This window comes from Hemiscyllium ocellatum, chromosome 6 (assembly GCF_020745735.1).
Source record: "Hemiscyllium ocellatum isolate sHemOce1 chromosome 6, sHemOce1.pat.X.cur, whole genome shotgun sequence".
NCBI lineage: Eukaryota > Metazoa > Chordata > Chondrichthyes > Orectolobiformes > Hemiscylliidae > Hemiscyllium > Hemiscyllium ocellatum.
Window position 1 is genome coordinate 104,849,262 of NC_083406.1, and position 19,506 is coordinate 104,868,767.

The following is a 19,506-nucleotide window of genomic DNA, read 5'->3' on the forward strand; positions in this document are numbered from 1 at the left end:
TGTATTAAACAAAGTAATAACAAAGGCCTATTCAATTCACTTTTAATCTTTCAAACAGAAAATCCTACAAATTTTATTTTGATCAACTGACTTTAGAACCTTCAATGAAATCAGTATTAAATCTGGGAATTATTGTAAATTCCTTTACGTTGTTTGGATAGCTTACTTCTCTTCCATCTCCTCGTTTAAAAAAAGTGGTCTCTTTAAAACTTGCTGTTCTTGTGATGACATTTTAGCAGGCACAATCCTTGCACGACATGCTTTCACCAAAAAATCAATTGGCCATGGTCAATAAAAATCAATTTCAAGTACCAAAAATCGTGCATGCCTCCTTTATGCTTACCCTTGATTAATTTCTGGAAATAAAATTGTGAAATTTCAAATATTTCCAGCACATCCAACAAATGTTCTATTATTCCCTTTGTCCACTTGGTTGGTAAGTACATTTTAATAAAACTGATCACCTCTAATACGACAGATTGCATACAGAAATGTCAAACATTCGGATTCCTATTCAATAAAGAGCACTTCAACATAAAAAGATCAACATACATTCAGGTCTGTACTCATGAACTACTTGATGGAGCATTCAATTATATTAATATAAATTACAACAAAGGTAAAGTCACCACAGCATAAGGCTGTTCTCCCTCAGGAGGAAAGGGGGAGCACTGACGGTGGACCTAAGGTCACCTCAGGCAAGGGAAAGAGGTTGAGAAGGTGAAGCCTTCATAGTAACCACAGGCAGTGCAGGAATATAACCCACACTGTTGGCATCACTCTTCGTTGGTAACCAGTTGTCCAGCTAACTGAGTTAACTGATCAACTCACCTCCTACAGCTAAGAGAAGCAGACAACTAACCCTACATAACACAAAATCTGTTACCATTGATCATTTACCTGCAGACTTAACACCTCTAACATTAGCAAACAGCTAAAGTAGACTGGTCACCAATTCTGGAAATGGACCGATATTCTAGAATAGAGATACCTCAAGTACTCAGATTATCATTTCAATTATAACAGTGTGGAGGGATAGTACATTGGAATTTTCATCAAATCAGGCCTTATGAGTAGAAGTTAAAAAAACACACAAGTGGTAAAAAATTGGATGTGTACTACAGACTCAAACCAAAAACAATCAGGGAAAGATAGAAGATCAGATGGGTAATGAAATCTCAGAAGTGTAAGAATACGCAATAATAGTCAGGGACTTCAACTCGCCAAATATTTACTAGGGAACGAACAAACAAAACTCAAATTGCATTCAGGAGAATTTTTTAGCTAGGATGCAGAAAGCTCAACAGGAGGGGGCAGTTTCTGGCGGTTCCTAATATTTGAAATTAGCCCAGGCAGGTTGAAGGCATATTAGTATGGGAGCAATTTGTGAATCACAACTATCGCAATTAAATTTAAGATAATTATGGAAAATGAAAAAGATGGGCCAAGAATAGAATTTCTAAACTGGGGAATACTAATTTTACCAACACATGATTTGGCCAAAAGCAGATACTTGCAGATATATCTATGTCAGAGCCATGGGAGGCATTTATGGAAGAAATGGACAACAAGTCATATTTATTCTCGCAAAGACAATGGATGTGACTAAGACCAGAGAACCTTGTATGTCAAGGGACAAAAAGTTCAGGATTAACGCAAAAAAAGTTGTGGCAGGTACAAAGGGCTCAATTAGGTCATCCCTGGAGGAGTAGAACAAGCCTACATAACAAAACTTAAAAAGGAAATTATTAAAAGCAAAGCATGAGAAATGGTTGACAAATGAAATAAATCAAAACTGAAAGTTCTTTAAAAATTTAAAGAATAAGAGAATTAGTGAAAGATTAGGGCCCATTAAGAATCATAGAAGTTATCTGTAATTATACTTGGAATAGGAGGACACAGTCCTCAATAATTAGTCTGTATTTGCCTTCAAAATGGTAAAGGATGGCACAGATATAAACATCAGCGTGGAGGGTTATGAAGAGTTAAAAGAGAGGGCATACCAGTAGTTTAAAAATGAATAAATCCAAAGGCTGAATGTGATTCATCACAAACTGCTGAGGGAAGCAAGGAATCAGGAGTCCTGGCAGTAACTGAAATCCTCTGTTGAGGATAGGCTAGACACTGCAGGAATGGAGGACTACTAATATTGTTTCATTATGAAAAAAAAGGAAGAAATAAATCAAAAAATTACAGTCAGTCAATCTCAGCTCAGAAGTGGAGAAGCAATTAGAAAGAATTCTGATCAACACAACATTTATGCTTTTGGAGAAACATGGATTAATCAGACATAGTCAGAATGGATTTGTTAAGAGAAGACCACATATGACAAATTTCATCGAACGTTATGCAGAGGTAACCAGGAGGTTGAGAATAATACATCTGGTGTGGTCTACATGGACTTTGGCTAAGCTTTTGGAAGCCTGGTCAAGAAAATAAGAGCCAATGGGATCTAAGACAATGTGGCACATCAATAGGCCAATTACCAGGGGGCACAGATTTAAGTTAAGAGATAGAATGCTCAGAGGAGAGTTGAGATTTTTCAGAGGATGGTGGGAATATGGAATTCGAAGAGTGGTTCAGTCAGAAATATTTAAGCAATATTTAGATATTCACTTGCATTGCCATATCTTCCAGGGCAATGTGCCAAACATGGGGGGAAAAAAACAGAAATGTAAGCAGATCTTGGTTGACCAGCAAAACTGGATTGGTTGAATGGCCTCCTTCTGTACAGTACATATTGGTGAATCAATGAAACTCTTCAGTTCAAGAAGGAAGAGGCAGAAAGCAGGAAACTACAGGCCAACTAGCTCGATATCTGTTACAGGGAAGGTGTTAGAAAAGATCATGAAGGAGACTGTAGCCAGATATAGAGAAAAATAGAAGGGAAGAATCAGCACATTGCCTGCATGGGAAATCACATTAAATCAATTTACTGCAGTTCTTTGAAGGAACAGCATGCACTGTGAATGACAGGATGCCAACAGACATATTGTGCTCGAATTCCTGGAAGTTATTTGATAAATTGCCACATAGAAGATTATTATACAAAGTAGGAGTGCATGATGCAAGGAGTAACATAAGCATAAATGGCTGGCAAAAAAATGTATGCATAAATAAATCTTTTTCTGATTGGCAAGAGGTGACGAGTGGATTCCTACAGTGACCTGTTCTGGTGTTTCAGCCTTTTACAATTTACATGTATGACTCAGATGAGGGGAGCAAACACAGTGGTTAAAGTTGCAGTTGACATAAACATGGGGAGGAAAATATTATAATGATAGCATAAAGAGGGTGCAGATGGATAGACATGTTAAGTGAGTGAACAAAACCCTGACAGATGGAGTAAAATGTGTGAAAATGTCATTCAATTGAGCAGAATAGAGACAAAGATGTTCAGAAGTTTTGCTGCTGTGTTGAACACATGTTCAACTCATGAACCCAGGCACAAATTAAAAACAAGTATATTACTTAAATGGAAAAATGCTGTGGAATTCAGAGGATCAGAAAGATCTATTGTTCGAGAACACGAGTCAATGTGGGTACTGCAAGTACAGATTGTTCTGTTATAATGTGTGTTTTATCCATGCAAATTTGCTGTAACGTGATTGACAATTGGGGGCACCGTTTCTAAAGAGGGAACTTTTGAAACCATGTTGGTGTAATACTAGTACAACGCCAACACCAAGCGCTGCTTCGAAAGCACAATTTTCCCATAATGCAGGGTTACGCAAGAATGCAATCAGCACAATAGAAGAACTGACTGTAATTACAGGAAATTGCACACTTGTGTTTATTTTGAGAGAAATTTAAACTAAAAAAAAGTTATGGATTTATATATAATTGGGCATTAGTCAGGCCAAATCTCTAATTTGTGCAGTTTTGATATCCTTGTTTAAGGAAGGAGGACAATACTATGGACGTGCTCCAGAGGTGATGTACTACATTGTTACACAGAATGCATTGATTTTTGCATGACAACAAATTGAGTTTTTTTTAAATTGGAGTTTAGAACAGAATGAGAGGTGACAACTGAATTATAGATGATCCTGAATGGTCTTGGCAAGGTGCGTGCAGACAAGGATATTTCCTCTCATAGGAGAGGGGGCAGGGTCACTTTAAAAAATGGGGTTGGCTTTTTAGTACAAAATTGGATAACGTTTGTAAAACATTGGAACTTTGCCTCAGAAGGCAGTGGGAGCTGAGTTGTTGAATATTTTTAACGTAGCAGTAGAGAGAGTGAAGCAAATATTTTATCTACTTCTAATTATATATTTTTCAATTAATATCGAAACTGTATACAATACTCCAGGTGTGGTCTCACCAAGGCCCTATATAGCTGCAGTAAAATAAACCTCGTTACACTTGCCTTCCTGATATAGTTAATACGCAGTAAAGCAAGTAATGATTCATACACCAGAACAACCAGTTCCCTTTGTAATGCTGGGCTTTACTATCTCTTCCATTTAAATAACATACCACTTTACCTTTGCTCCTGTAAAAAATGGATAAGTTTGATATTTTGCCTCATTATATGCCATCTCGCCCTCTTAACAAATCTATTCCTTTGAAGCCTCTCCATGTTGTCTTGGCAACTTACTTTCCTACATTTCTTGGTGTCTTCAACAAGTTTAGCTACCACACATACAATTCACGCAAATGTTAATAAAGATTGTTAACATGTGAAACCTCAGCACTGATTGCTATGGCATCCCACTTGTTACAGCTTGCCAAACCAAGGAAAAGTTAATTTATTGCTACTCTTGGCTTCCTTTAAGCTGCTCAGCATTTTGTCTTTTTGGGTCAGAATCACTTACATTTTTCTTTCTAAACACCCCTGTTTAAGACATCTTGACATCTTGATCACATCGTGAGACAGAGTGTGCTTGATCTCAGTCCCAAAATACATGGAACCCTATTCTAATACAGGTTCAACAACTGCAAAAACATCTGATCACCTGTTCCTCTCTACTGCTTCACTGTACAAATCTAAACAAAATCTGCCTAATAACAAGGATCTCAATGGTTAGTGGCAATGTCACTGGACTAATAACCTAGAGTCCTTGGGACATGGACTCAACTCCCACTAGAATAACTATTAGGATTTAAATTCACTTTATTAACAAAACTATCTGGAATGTAAAGTAGTCACCTGTAACAGTACCAAAAATCTATTGTTTGCTACAAAAAGTCATCTGCTTCACTTAATTGTACTTTAGATAAGGCACGGTGCTCTCCTTATCTGCTCTGGCTCACATGATCAGACTCTCAATTTTAGTGACTCTTAAATGTCTCTGAAATGGTCCATCAAACCACTCTACAGGCTTGAGAACCACAACTCAGCAGCACCAAAAAATCAAGAAAATGTCTACAGCAATAAAACCGCTCAGACTGCCTAACATCAATTTAGGCACTAGAAATAATGGCCATATCAGCAAAGTCCTACCTGAGGGATTGTTACAAAATAGTGCCACAGACCATTCAAGCAACAGGTCAATAATTCCAAACCCAGGATATGGCTGTATGCATTCCTCAGGGTAATGTGCTACTTCCAACTAGCTTCAGTTACTTTAATGTCATTCCTTCCACAATAGGTTCATAAGTGGGATGTTCTTTGATGTTTGCAAAACGCTCCGTACTGTCTGAATGACTCTGAATACTGAATGACTCCTTGCCTTCAAAATATAAACAAAGTTCAGGCTTTGGCTGATACGTAGCAGGTAATATTCATATCACACAAGTAGCGAGTAAATGATTACATCACAAAGAGAAAATCCAAAAAATCTCAACTTGATGTCTAATTGCAATTACACTACTGATTCCCCACTATAAACATCCTGGGTGAATATCATGGACTAGAAACTGAATAGCAGTAATGGTATAAATACTGCAGCTACATGAGCAGGTCACAGGCTTGGAATTTTGCAGTGGGCAACTCTACTAACATCTCAAGTCTGTCCCCCATCTACAACACACGAATGTGCAATGAAATACTCTTCACTTGCCTGGATGTGTACAGTTGTGACAACACAAGATGGACTTCATTAGGAAAGGGCAAAGCAGTCTGCTTAAATCAGCATCCTATCCATCACCTTCAACATTCACTCCCTCCATCATTAATATACACTGGCAGCAGCATGTGCAAAATACAAAAGCAATGCACCAACTTTTCAAGACTCTTTTGAAATCAAATTCCAAATCTGCAACTTCTAACACTAGAAGTACAAGGTCAGTATCCTCATGGGGACGTCGCCACCACCTGCAGAATCATTCCTGAACCATACACAGTCCCAACTTGGAAACATTGATTCTCACTATTGCAGGATCAAAACCTTGGAATACCCTCCCCCAAATCATAATGGGTGAACCTACATCAGATAGGATGCCAGCAGTTCAAGGGAAATCTCACCACTACATTCTCGACAACAGACGGACTACAAATGCATGCCTATCCAACAACAACACCATTTTATTATAACTGCAACCAAGTAATTCAGTTGGATTACTTGCAAAATGTCAGCAAGCTTATGTTGCTTAAGGAGTAAAGATAACAGTCATTTCCTCCATGGGTTGAGTTATCTTGCGTTCTTTCAATCTGAAAGTAAACCATTACCTACTAAGGCATTGAGTGGTAATGGAAAACAACATAATTAGCCTTTGTGGTGAGACCGGAGCAGCTGATGAATCACGATATCAAGGAGAAATTATTACATTCATCTCTTCTGGAAATACTCAGCTGTTACAACAGAAAGCTTTAAAATGGTGAGATGATGCCATGAAACTGCTGCATTAGCATGTTTCCTGTGTCCTGATAAACATTCCAAAGAGAGATCCGTTTGGACGCTACCATTTTCAATGTTCTTTAGAGAAATAAAGTTTTAACTCCACCCATTCACCAAAAATGCGACCAAATATTAAAAAAAAATGCAGCACTGAAACTCTAGAGTCGTCATATCATGTAACATAGAAACTTATCCATTGGCATGGACAAAATCGACCAGTTTTCCCAACTAAACTGCTCACTTTTTGCTCGCTTTCAGTCCATATCCTGCTAAGCCTTTCCTATTCATGTACTTGTTGAAATGTCTTTTAAATGTTGTAACTGTACCTGCATTTACCATTTCCTCTGGCGGTTCACTCCACACACGAATGATCCGGTGTGAGAAAACGTTGCCACTCCAGTCCTTTTTAGTTCTTCCTTTTCTCACTTTAAATCTATAACCTCAAGTTTTCAATTTGCCCAGCCTTGAGAAAAGACCATTGCTACTCACTTATCAATACCCCTCATGATTTTATAGATTTCAAAAGTTAACCCCACAACTTCCTATGCTCCAGGGAAAAAAGTGCCAGCCTATCTATATAACTCAACCTTCCAGTCTCGGTAATATCATTGTAAACCCTTTCTGCACACTTTATCAACTTAATATTTTTCATTCCTATTATGGGTGAGCAGAACTGTATGCAGTACTCCAAAGGTGGCCTCACCAACGTCCTGTACAGCCACAACTTATGCCAACTCCTAAACTCAACGTGGGCAAGTGCAGCAAACACCTTCACCACCTTGTCTGCCTGCAATGCAACTTTCAAGGAACTATGCACCAAAACCCCTGGGCCTCTGTGTTTGACAACATTCCTCCCCAGGACTCTATTAACTGTCCTGCCCTGGTTTGTCTCACAAATGTAAATAACAAGCCATATAAATGAAAACATAAAGTGGGTTCAGCACCAATCCCTAGGGAATGCTAATCACAGAACTCCAGCCTGAAAAGCAATCTTGTGCCTCCTCCTGTCCAGCCAATTTTGTGCCCAATTAGCTAGCTCTCCCTAAATTCCATGTGACCTAACTTTACTAGCCAGTCTACCATGCCAAAGCCTTGCTAAAAGCAAGGCCACGGAATACTTATTCAACAATGTTTAAGAGAAGAGACAAAATTTATTATAACTCAAGAAATACATCTCAATATTGTCTTGTCACTGTGATGCTACCAATGTTTTTAACTAAAACAATGCCTATTTCAGTTTGACCCAGATGGAGCATTAAGCAAAAACTGGACTTTTTCATTGAACACATGCAATAAGTTTAATCACAAAAGCCAAAGGAAAATCACTATATCCTGGTAAATATACATCATTTCCAGTATTTTGCTGCCCTGGTTGGCACCTAGAAGTGCTAAATTACCAACAAGCTATCTGGCTGTATGTATTTTAAAAGTTACAAGCTATTTAAAATTTTCTTTTTAAACGTCATTCTACATACCCACACAACTGAGCAACAGTATAATGAATTGCAGGGCTAGTGATGCCAGTTACATAGACCACAAGTTTCAGATTAGACAACTGAATCAAATAACACACTCCCTCAATTGCTCATAGGAGGCAAGAGTGCAGACCCACACTGAATCGGCTACCGCTAGATCTGATTTTTCAATGGACAATACTTGGTGAACAATCCTCCAACCAGATTCAACCAGACTTTGAACAATCCTCCTCAGTATCTGAATAGCTATACTAACCATCTATTTAAGATACTCATTCAAGCTTACAATGCACCTTATTTACACTTGTTAAAAGAAGAGTGACGTGTAGGGACTCATTTAAACAAACTAAAGGAATATGTTCAAACCTCGTACTTGCTTTTGATTTACCAGTGAACTGGGGAGATAGTTTCCTAATACTTGCACCATGGCAATGCTTCAGCAAAAGTCAATTTGAAAAGCAATTGGCATTCTTTTCTCATGTAGCGTAAGTTATTGAGATTGTTTGAAATTTGGCATTCTTGCATTTGTCCTGAGGACCCAAAGACAAAACATTTCACAAAGTCTCTCTTCAGCAGTATTCAAGTTCTGTTCTATCAAGGCACTGTGCTTATCAAATCAATTTCAAGCGTGATATTTGATGAAGCTTACAATATATTAAAAACAAAAGTAACTCACATTCGGCTTGCTGTGTGGTTTTTTGCTAGAGGTTCTCCCTGTGCACTGCAATTAGAAGAGACAATGTCATTACTAGTTGAGTTACGTCCTGAGAATAACTATCATCCACAGACAGGTTGCTTTGTTAAAGAAGATCACTTTAGGGTATAGTATAACTATAGTCGAATTTCAGAATACTTAACATCCACGATCACTGGAAATGCAGATTAAAAAACAGTTTAATTATCCACATAAGGTTAGGGGCTCAGACTTCTTGTAGATAACAAAACAAAATTCAGAAAAACCATTCCAATGTACTGTTAAGGTCCGTGAAATTGGTTTACCAAGACAAACCAGATGAGACAATGAGAAATATACGAGGAGTCAGGGACCAACTTTGTAAGTACATGGATCTAAGGGCAACAAATCAGCAGATGGCGAGAATTCTCCGTGGTACCTAGATGTGTTGCTGAAATGAGTTCTCAATCAAAATAGATCAATTTTGCTGATATTATTTCAAGAAGACACCAGCCTGTAAATATAACCCATCATTTTTTTCTCTCTGTTGTGATACAGTCCTTAACCCTTCAGCTGAATTTACCAGTGCAAGCAAAATGATATGAGTGGTTGTCAACTCCTCCAGTACTGAACAGCAGCAACTTGTGGTAAAGCACTGACATCATATTCAGGCCATTGTCAGAGGCAATCATTCAGTCTGGTTAAGAGCTATTTTAATACAGCTTACCCATTAGCTATTCAGGCTTTTACATGTCCTTTTCAAAGCATCTTACCATTAATTTTCTGCATTCTGGTATGGTCCAAGTTGCAGATTTTTGTTTTATTTAACTCTGACAGTTGCCAAAAAGCACTTGATGACAAAGACCTGTTAATGCTCCAATGATTTTTGTATAGCTGTACAACTGAATTGCAATGGGATGCAAAATGTGGATTATTCCAAATTTGAAAGTGACAGTACTATACTACTTTTCGAATACCTGACTGCAGACTGTTTCAGGTATTGAATGAACCATCTGCCTAATCCAAATCTTTAAAAATACAAAGCCCTTCAGTACAATGTGAAAAATCTAAACCATGTCTTTTATAGCAGTCAATCCTTCAGAATAAAAAGTTTTCCTCAGAAGACAATATTAAAGCAATGTTTGACTCAATAATCAAACATTGTTAGGTTGACCCCAGGGTCTTAGCAATGGCCTTCGTACTGAAAGAGCTGTCGAATGGCAACGAGGTTAAATCCTAGTTACCCTGCATCCATAATGCAATGTTAAAACGTAATGCTCAGTGTCACAGTACAATGTATACCAAATGAAAGCAATTTGCAACTATTTCTACATACAAGTTTATAACTTTACACAGTTTTAAACACCAAAAGTAACTTAACTATTTCAAGAGCTACTTATAGAACATTTGCAAAACAAATACATATTTGTCTCCTTTACCCCGTCTCTGACCTTGCTATATTTCACTCTATCCTAGTTCTCAATTTGTCCCAGGCCCAGCTGTCCTGTTCTGTCCTAACTTTCCAGTCTGTCATGACTGTATGTCACGTTGTCCCATATATCAGTCTTGGCTCAGTGTTACGTCTGCCTCTAAATTCTTCCTCTCTTCAGTCAACAGTAAGGGCCAAGGGATGGGTATTGCTGCCTAGAAGTATGCACCATGATAATGCTAAAGGTTTGTATAGGTAATGAAAGGAAACAAAAATTGAAGTGCATGGCAGAAATAATGTAGAGAAAATAATGGATTTTACAAAGTTTTTGAAAAGATGGTAAAAATCAAAACAAAGAGATGACTTGATCAAGCACTAATACTGAAAAGCCAAAACCAAGTGAATGAAATGTGAATTGCATTTCACGATAAAACCACTATCATAGAAAAATGCCCCACTGTACTTAGCTCCTAAACAATAGAAAAACAGAACCAAAAGTGATGAAAAGCCTGGTTGGAAGTGGGATCAAAAGAACCCCAATGGAGAAATGAACAGATCAAGCAGCACGTTTTTGGAGACAACACTAGATATTTTCTACTCAACCTGTTCAGTGATGGCTTCACATATCTCCGGCAGGAGATGGAATTTCAACCTGAGCCTCATGGCTGAAGCAGAATTCAAACAACTGGGTGCACAAACAAAGACGAAAAAGAAGTGGGTAGGCGGAAAGAAAGAACTAGCAGAGGAACGATTGTGGGACAGAGGGACGGAGAGCGAGAGCACAAGTTTGGAGGGAGGGCGAGTGAGGAGGGAGGGCGAGTGAGAAAGGAGGGATAGCAAGCAAGTGGAGCAAGGGAGAGCAAACGAGTGAGCCTGTCATCAGATGCAAAAGCTTTACCAAACGAAATAGCTGTGCTGGTGGGGCTGAGAAAACAATTGCCCAAGAAGAGGTAACCAACTTGGATTTCAAAAGAATTGAACCATGTATCTATACTGCCAAACCAATCTTGAATTGCTGGCACAAATCTTGTGACAAATCCTGTGAAACTTGCCTATTTAGAATATTTAATACAAAAGAAAAGATGCTGATTTTAAAAATAAAACTGTATGTTTAAACTTTTACTACAAAGCAACTGCAAAACTTTCATGATTTAAACTGACACATTAACTTTTGCTCTGACACTTATAATTACAATACATATTTACAAAGCAGTTGTAACCAGAACAAAAGAAGGACATCAAATTGCATTATTTGCTGGGATAGAGGATTAATGGTATCTGGTGCCAGATTGTTATGACTTAATGATTTGCCTTTGTCTTTTATACAGAAACTCTACTATTTATCTCTGGATCAAAATCTCACTTTGCATGCATTACCTAAAATTTAATTGCATCACTAACTACTTTCAGGAATAGGCAACAAATGCTGGCCTCGCCACAAAAAGCAGCTTGTTCTATCTTGACACCTATTCTAAAAACTAATCTTTTATTTAGCTGATTATTTGATGGATTTTTGCAATTTTGTGACTCCATTTGCAACACGACTACGCTTTAAAGTGATTCACAACCAGTATCCCTCTGTAGTTATTAAAGTGCAGTCACTTTATAAAAGTAATTAGTTTGTGGGACGTGGAAATCACTGGCCATGCCAGCATATATTGTCCATTTCTCAATGGCCTTGAAAAGGTGGTAGTGGTAGTGGTGAGCCACTTTCTTGAACAGCCATAGTCCTCGCGGTGCAGGTAGATTCACAAAACATTAGAGTGGGAATTCCAGGATTTGGACCCAACGACACACAAGATATGGTGATATACTTCCAAGTCAGGACAGTGAGTGGTTTGGAGGGGAACTTGCAGCTGGTGGGGTTCCTATGTATCTCTTGCTCTCCTCCTTCTAGAAGGTAAAGGCTGAGAGTGTGGACGGTGCTGTGCAAGGATCTTTGGTGAATTTTTGCAGTGCATCGTGTAGATGGGACACACTACTGTAACAGTAATGGAGGGATTGGATGTTTGTGGTGCCTACCAAGTTGGCTGCTTTGTTCTGGATGATGTCAAGCTTCTTGAGTGTTGTTCAAGCTGTACACCATCAGGCATGTGAGCAGCATTCCATCACATTCCGGACTTGTGCCTTGGAGATGGTGAGCAGGCTCTGCCGCATTCTTATTGCCTAGCTTGGTCTTGTAGCTATTGTATTTGTGACTAGTCCAGTTCAGTTTCTGGTCAATGGTAACCTCTAGGACATTGTATTGAGTTATGGCAACATCAGTAAATGTCAGGGAGCATTGTTCAGATTATTTGTTATTGGAGATGATCATTGCTAGTCATTTGAGAGGTGTGAATGTAACTTGCCACTTATCAGCCTAAGTCAGGAGATTGTCCAGGTCTTATCTCATTCGGTCTGGGGACTCCCTTAGCGTCTGATTTGTCGTGAATGGTTTCATCAGCAAATATGCCCACTTTTGACCACATGATGGAGGGGAAGTTTATTAATAAAGCAGCTGAAAATGATTGGAGCTAAGTCACTATCCTCAGGAAGTCTTGCTGAGATGAGTGAACTCCAACAACTACCACCAATCTTTGTGTGTGCCAGGTACAACTCCAACGAACCTGTTGTGCTGTAGATAAACGCTGCAACCATGTTTTGAGTCAATGATATGCATATGAGGAGAAGTGACTAGGAAAATGTACTTCACAGCAGTCCATTAAAAGGAAAACTATTTTACATAAACCTACTCTAACAAATGAAAAAAAGGTTAACAACTTACTATGCAACCCAAGCTATTATCTTTTAACTACAAAACATGTACCTACACTTATGAGCAAGAGAGACAAAAACAGTTTAACACAAATATTATGGGTGTAAAAACAGACTGAAAAATAACAGCTCGTGTTGCCAACATATGCAACACACAGTCCCTCTTGACATTACAGTTTTGCAGAAAAAAAATCTCTTGGTACGTTTTAACTGTATACAAAATGCCCAATCTTCATTTTCTAATCTATTATCCAAAAGAAAAAATATTCTCTTACCACCTTTAGATTGTGGGTTATAAGCAAAAGGCTTAACTTGCTTCCTCCCCAAACTAGTCCTAATTTCTTAAACATTTGTGAAGTAAAATTTGAACCTTGATCTGATTGCACTTCATTAGGCAAACCAAACCTTGCAAATAAAAATTAAGCTCCTCCACTACCATTTTGCAGTAAAATTAGGCACCATTCAGAAAATCTTGAAGAATTTATAACCCTTAAAAGAGTCCCATTCCCAGTTTAAGGTATGTATTATACACAATCTCATAGGACCCTGCTAGTTTAGCAATTATGATGTGGAGGTGCCAGCGTGGATGAAGTTAAAAATTACACAACACCAGGTTATAGCCCAACATGTTTATTTGGAAGCACGAGCTTTCAGAGCACTGTCTTGGTTTGTTCAAATATAATTTCAATTGCAAGACACTAATCTTTTGCTATAAATTCTGTGTCTTAAGATCCTGGTTCACAGCTATCTGAAGGAGCAGCTCTCTGTAAACTAGTGCTACCAAGTAAACCTAGTGGACTTTAACCTGGTGTTGAGAGATTAAGTTTAGCAGTTGGCATTAGAAGAAAATACAGAGATTAAGCTGGAGGTGGAGCTTCCTAGTACATGACATACATGCAAACTTTGACGACATCTTTATGTAATCCTGACCTAAGAATTTTAGTATTTTAGGTATTAGGAAAATATGCTGAGCTAACAACCACCTAGTGAGTCACAGCCCATTTCTATTTTTTCATGAGTACTATGCATTTAAAGTAATATCAAAAGCCTGTTCAAAGTCCAAGTCACCCAGTTCTTTTGGTTTCCCCTTGTTAACACTAATAATTACATCCTCAGAAAATTCCAGTAGATTTGTCAAGCATGATTTCCCTCTTATAAATCTTTGTTAAATCTGTTTGATCCTGTCAGTATTTTACAAACGCTCTGCGACTAAATCATTTATGATGGGCATTAACATTTTCTCCACAATCAATGTCAAGCTAACTAGTTTGTAATTTCTTTTTCTCTCTACCTTTTAATAGAAATAGTGGGATTACATTAGCTCCCTCTAATCCAGTCCTCTTGAGCTGTTCCAACTCTGTCAAGAAAACCAGTGTGCTAAACAATGAAGAGGAATACCTCAGATTGCAGAACAGTATGGACATGGTCAAGTTGATATTCTGGCTTGATATAAATGGTACAGTAGGGGATATGCTGGAAAGTGAGACTGCAGATTGTGTTGCACAATGATATGCAATTTTAAGTTGCTCAATCTGTTCCAAGTCATCTTTGTATGGTGATAATGCCGCACAACATAATAAAAACATTCCTCAGTGGGAAGGCAGGTCTTCGAGTTGACAAAGACAGTGCAGTCGTCACTCTGATACAGTCAATAACAGAACCATCTACAGCAGGCAGATATGACAGGATGACGCCAAATGTCTTTCTTTATTGGTTCTCTTAGTACATGTCACAGATGCAAAGTAGCAGCTATGCCATTTAGGACGTGACCAGCTCAGTGAACAGTGGCTTGGCAGCATCACTAACTGTAATGGACATTAAACTCTCCAACATTTGCACTGTTGCCATACTCAGTGTTTCCTCCAAGTGGTGTTCAACTGGTTCATCACATAGGATCAGAGTATTGGGGGTACATGGTAATCAGCAGTTTTCTTTGTTAATGTTTGACCTGATACTGTGACCTCATTGGTCCAAATCAATGGGGGAGGTGACTGTCTAACAGTATTACCGTGAGAACATTAATCCAGAAATCAACATACAGCATGACAACTGCAGAGGTTCAAGGTAGTTACCCACCACCACCACCTTCTCAAGGGCAACTAGGACTGAGCAATAAATGCTGTCCAGCCAGCAATGCCCAGGGCCCATGAGTGATTTTAAAAAAAATCAAAAATATCAGTTGCAAAAAAGAAAGTCTGGATGCCTCAGGAGCAATGTAAGGACCAATAAAGTACTTCTGAAGTGCAATCATAGTTGTAATGTAAGAAACATGGCAAATATCGCGAGCTCGCACACGCCAAGGGCATAAACAGCAATATGATGATCAGAAAGTCTGGGGTTTGTTTTTGAGATGTTCAATTGAGCAGTTCAATAAAGTGTCACCCAACACCTCTCCAGGTGAATTAGGTATGGGCTGTAAGTACTGGCATTACCAGATAGTCACTTTAGATTAGATTTGATTCCCTACATGTGGAAACAGGCCCTTCTGCCCAACAAGTCCACACCGACCCTAGAAAGAGTAACCCTCTGACTAATGCACCTAACATCATGGGCAATTTAGCATGGCCAATTCACCTGACGTGCACAGCTTTGGACTGTAGGAGGAATCCGGAGCACCCAGAGGAAACCCAGGCAGTCCTGGGGAGAATGTGCAAACACACAGACAGTTGCCCTAGGTTGGAATCGAACCTGGGACCTGGTACTGTGAGGAAGCAGTGCTAACCACAGCCACCGGGCTGCCCACAAACAAATCAGAAAACAAGTTGCTGACTGGATAGATATCAGGTAGGTGGTTTGTGGATGTCTTTATTTGAGATACACTTAAGGCTGGAGAGATTGTCAGTTTGCTCAGTTAGTTCGATGACCTGAATGATATCAAACAGGGTGGCATGATGGCTCAGTGGTTAGCACAGCTGCCTCACAGCACTAGGGACCCATGTTTGATTTCACCCTCAGGCAACTTGTTGTGCAAACTCCACACATTCTCACCGTGTCTGTATGGATTGCCTCCCACAGTCCAAAGCTGTGCCGGTTTGGTGGAATGGCCATGCTAAATATCCCATAGTGTCCAGGGATGTGCTAGCTAGATAAATTAGCCATGGGAAATGCAGGGTTAGAGGGAGAGAATAAGGGAGTGGGTCTGGATGGGATGCTGCTTGAAGGGACATATTGAACTTTGAGCCGAATGGCCTCCATCCACACTGTAAGGATTCTATGATCTAATTATTTGGGAATCTGGGTTCGAATTAGTCATGGCAGATGGTGGAATTTGAATTTAATATACAATATCTGGAATCTAGTAATGACCATGAAACCATTGTCAATTGCCTGAAAAGTTCACCTGGCTCACTCATGTCTCTCAGGGAAGGAAATCTATTTGGTCTTGCCTACATTTGATTCCAGAACCACAGCAATATAGTTCACTCTCAACTGCCCTGTGAATTGGACTAGTAAACCACTCAGTTGTGTCAATCACTACAAAAATTCTTAAAGAAATGAAATAAGACAGCCCTCAACATTGACACTTGACTCCAAGAAGTCTCACAGCTTCAGGTTAAATATGGGAAAGAAACTTCTTGATCATCATGTACCTGTTCTCCCTCAGCTGATGAATCAGGATTCCTCTACGTTGAGCAACACTTGCTGGAAGCACAATGGGTGGCAAGAGCAGAAATGTACTCTGGGTGAGGGACTTAAATGTTGATTGCTAAAAGCAGCTTGATGGCAGCACAGCAGATCAAGTTGGTCAGATCCTAAAAGGGCACAACTACTAGACTGGGTCTGCAGCAGCTGGTGAGAAAACCAAGGAGATAAACATACTCAATATTTTCCTTACCAATGTATCTGGTGCAGATGTATCCGTCCATGATACTTTTAGGTAGACTGACCACAATGCAGTTTCTCCATCGCATCATGCAGTGCCATCACAGTATTAAGGCTGGGCATCCATGAGGCCCTGTGGGCCATCAACAGCAGAATTGTATTCCAGCATAATGTGTAATCTCATGACGAACCAAATCCTTACTCAACGCAGGGGTCAAGCTAGTTCAAATGGAGAATACTTGTCGTCATGCTACAAATGAGGTGTCAACCTGAGGTGAAGTTAGAAAACAGGACTACCTGCATGGCATACAAGTGACAGGTAAAGCTAAGCAATCAAACAACGAGGAGTTCAGATCTAAGCTCTGCTATCCTGCCACATCCAGCTAGGAACAGTGATGGACAATTAAACAATGCATTGGAGAAGGCTTCATTCCCAATGATGAAAGAGCCCAATACATCAGTGCAAAAGATAAGGCTGAAGCATTTGCACCAATCTTCAGCCAGAATTGCCAGGAGGACAGTCCATCTTGGCCTCATCCATTGGTCCCCAGCATGAAAAGATACTAGTCTACAATAAATTTGATTCACCCATGTGAGAGCACTGGATACTGTAAAGGGTATGGGCCCTGAAAACATTCTGACAGTTGTACTGAAAACTTGTGCTCCAGAACTTGCTACTCCCATCAAGCTCAATTACAACGCCAGCATCTATCCGACAATGTGCAAAACAGGTCAGGTACATCCCGTAGATAAGCAGAATAAATCCAAACCCAGTCAATTACTGATTCAGCAGTCTACTCTCAATCATCAGTGAAGTGATGGAAGGAGTGATAAACAGCGTTATCGAGCAGCACCTGCTCAGCGATAACCTGCTCAGTGACACCCAGTTTGGGTACCACCAGGGCCACTCAGCCCCTGACGTCATTACAGCCTGGGTTCAAACTGAATTCCAGAGGTGCAGTGAGTGTGCCAGCCATTGACATTAAGACCGTATTTGAGTAATGCGGCATCAAGGATCACCAAGTATCAGGGGCAATCTCTGCACTGGTTGGAGTCAGACCTGACACATAGGAAGATGGTCATGGTTGTTGGAGGTCAGTCATTTCAACTCCAGGACATCTGCAGCAGTTCCTTCGTGTCCTATGACCAACTATCGTCAGCTGTTTCATAAGGTGAGAAGTGGGGATATTCACCAATGTCTGCATAATGTTCAGAACCATTTGCAATTCCTCAGATAATAGAGCAGTCCATCTTCAAATGCAACAATATCTGAACGATGTCCAGGTTTGGGTTGATAAGTGATGAATAACATTCACACCACAAATGCAGGGCAATGTTCATCTCCAATAAGAGACAATCTAATCACCACCCCTTGACATTCAATGGTGTTACAATCACTTAAATGCCCACTAGCAACATCTGGAGGTTACAACTGACCATAAATTCAAGTGGACTCAGTACACTGTCTGGTTTCCAGATTACTCCAAATTCCTGTTGCTCAACTTCCATCACTGAAAGATAACAGCCCAGTCTGAAGTGTTCCACATAAGACATTTATAATTATAAAAGATTATCGTCCCTTCTTGATTGTATGTGAACCTAGGTTCCAGGAGATGCAAGACTTGTGTTTAACACACTTTGTTGCAGAAACAAAACAAAACTACCATATAGCAGCAAACTAATATTTTCCAAATTCTGTCATTCATGATTGTATGATTTAATTTCATAATTTAAAACCACTTTGTTCACTGCATTCAAAAATTTTAATGAATTATGCTATCCACTGCAGGTTAACACATTGAAGATATACAGTCTGTGCCTCACTTCATGGTTGAATTCGTTCAGCAAATGGCAACCTACAACATGATTAAACATAAAAATGGGAAGCTAATGACTAAAAATTCAGAATTCAAGTGACTAGATTACACCCCAACATTTCCTAGTGATAAACGTTAAATCAATATCATGAACTTTGGAGTCAGAGGCAAAGGAATGGCATTTGTTATGGATTTCAAAGAAAGTTGGCCATAAAGATCTAGAATTATTCTGTATGGATTTCACATTCTTTGACAGCACTGACGTCACCATGTAAGTTAAAGCAGTCAATCACACTTGAGTATTCCCACTGACTGCAAATCAGAAGCAAACATACTGATCAGCCTCTCTCTTCCATAAATTTTCTAGCGAAATCGGATTGCAGCATACAAATCATTCTAAAATTGCAAATATTAAAATAATTTCATATTAAAAAAATACAGAAAATAATGGACATTTCACAAATTATTGTTCCAGGGCTAGAGAGGTTCTTCATCAATAATAATGATCAGGATGCCATTCAGTTGCCTCCCTTTAAAAGAGCCTAATTTTCTTCAGGGTGATTTTTAACAGATGATATATTGCAAAAAGGGAAGTTTGCAAAACAAATTTACAAAGATGGGAATTCATGGTTTTGATGCAGTTTTTTTGATGGAAGAGTCAGCTTGCCATCTGGCAAACCTGATTGTAAATACAAGACATTATAATGATATTGTTCCCATTATACCAAATCACCAATTTAAACACCAAGCTAGA

At 39.1% G+C, this 19,506-nt stretch overlaps 1 protein-coding gene across 2 annotated transcripts in view; it reads right to left on the reverse strand.

The window, feature by feature from the left end:
• Positions 1–19,506, reverse strand: part of ube3a (ubiquitin protein ligase E3A) — a 67,260-nt gene that overhangs the window by 39,165 nt on the left and 8,589 nt on the right. For both annotated transcript variants that reach the window (XM_060826241.1, XM_060826242.1), the window contains one exon: positions 8,934–8,978. In XM_060826241.1, coding sequence (XP_060682224.1) covers positions 8,934–8,978 — 45 coding nt within the window. The remainder of the gene's footprint in view (positions 1–8,933; positions 8,979–19,506) is intronic.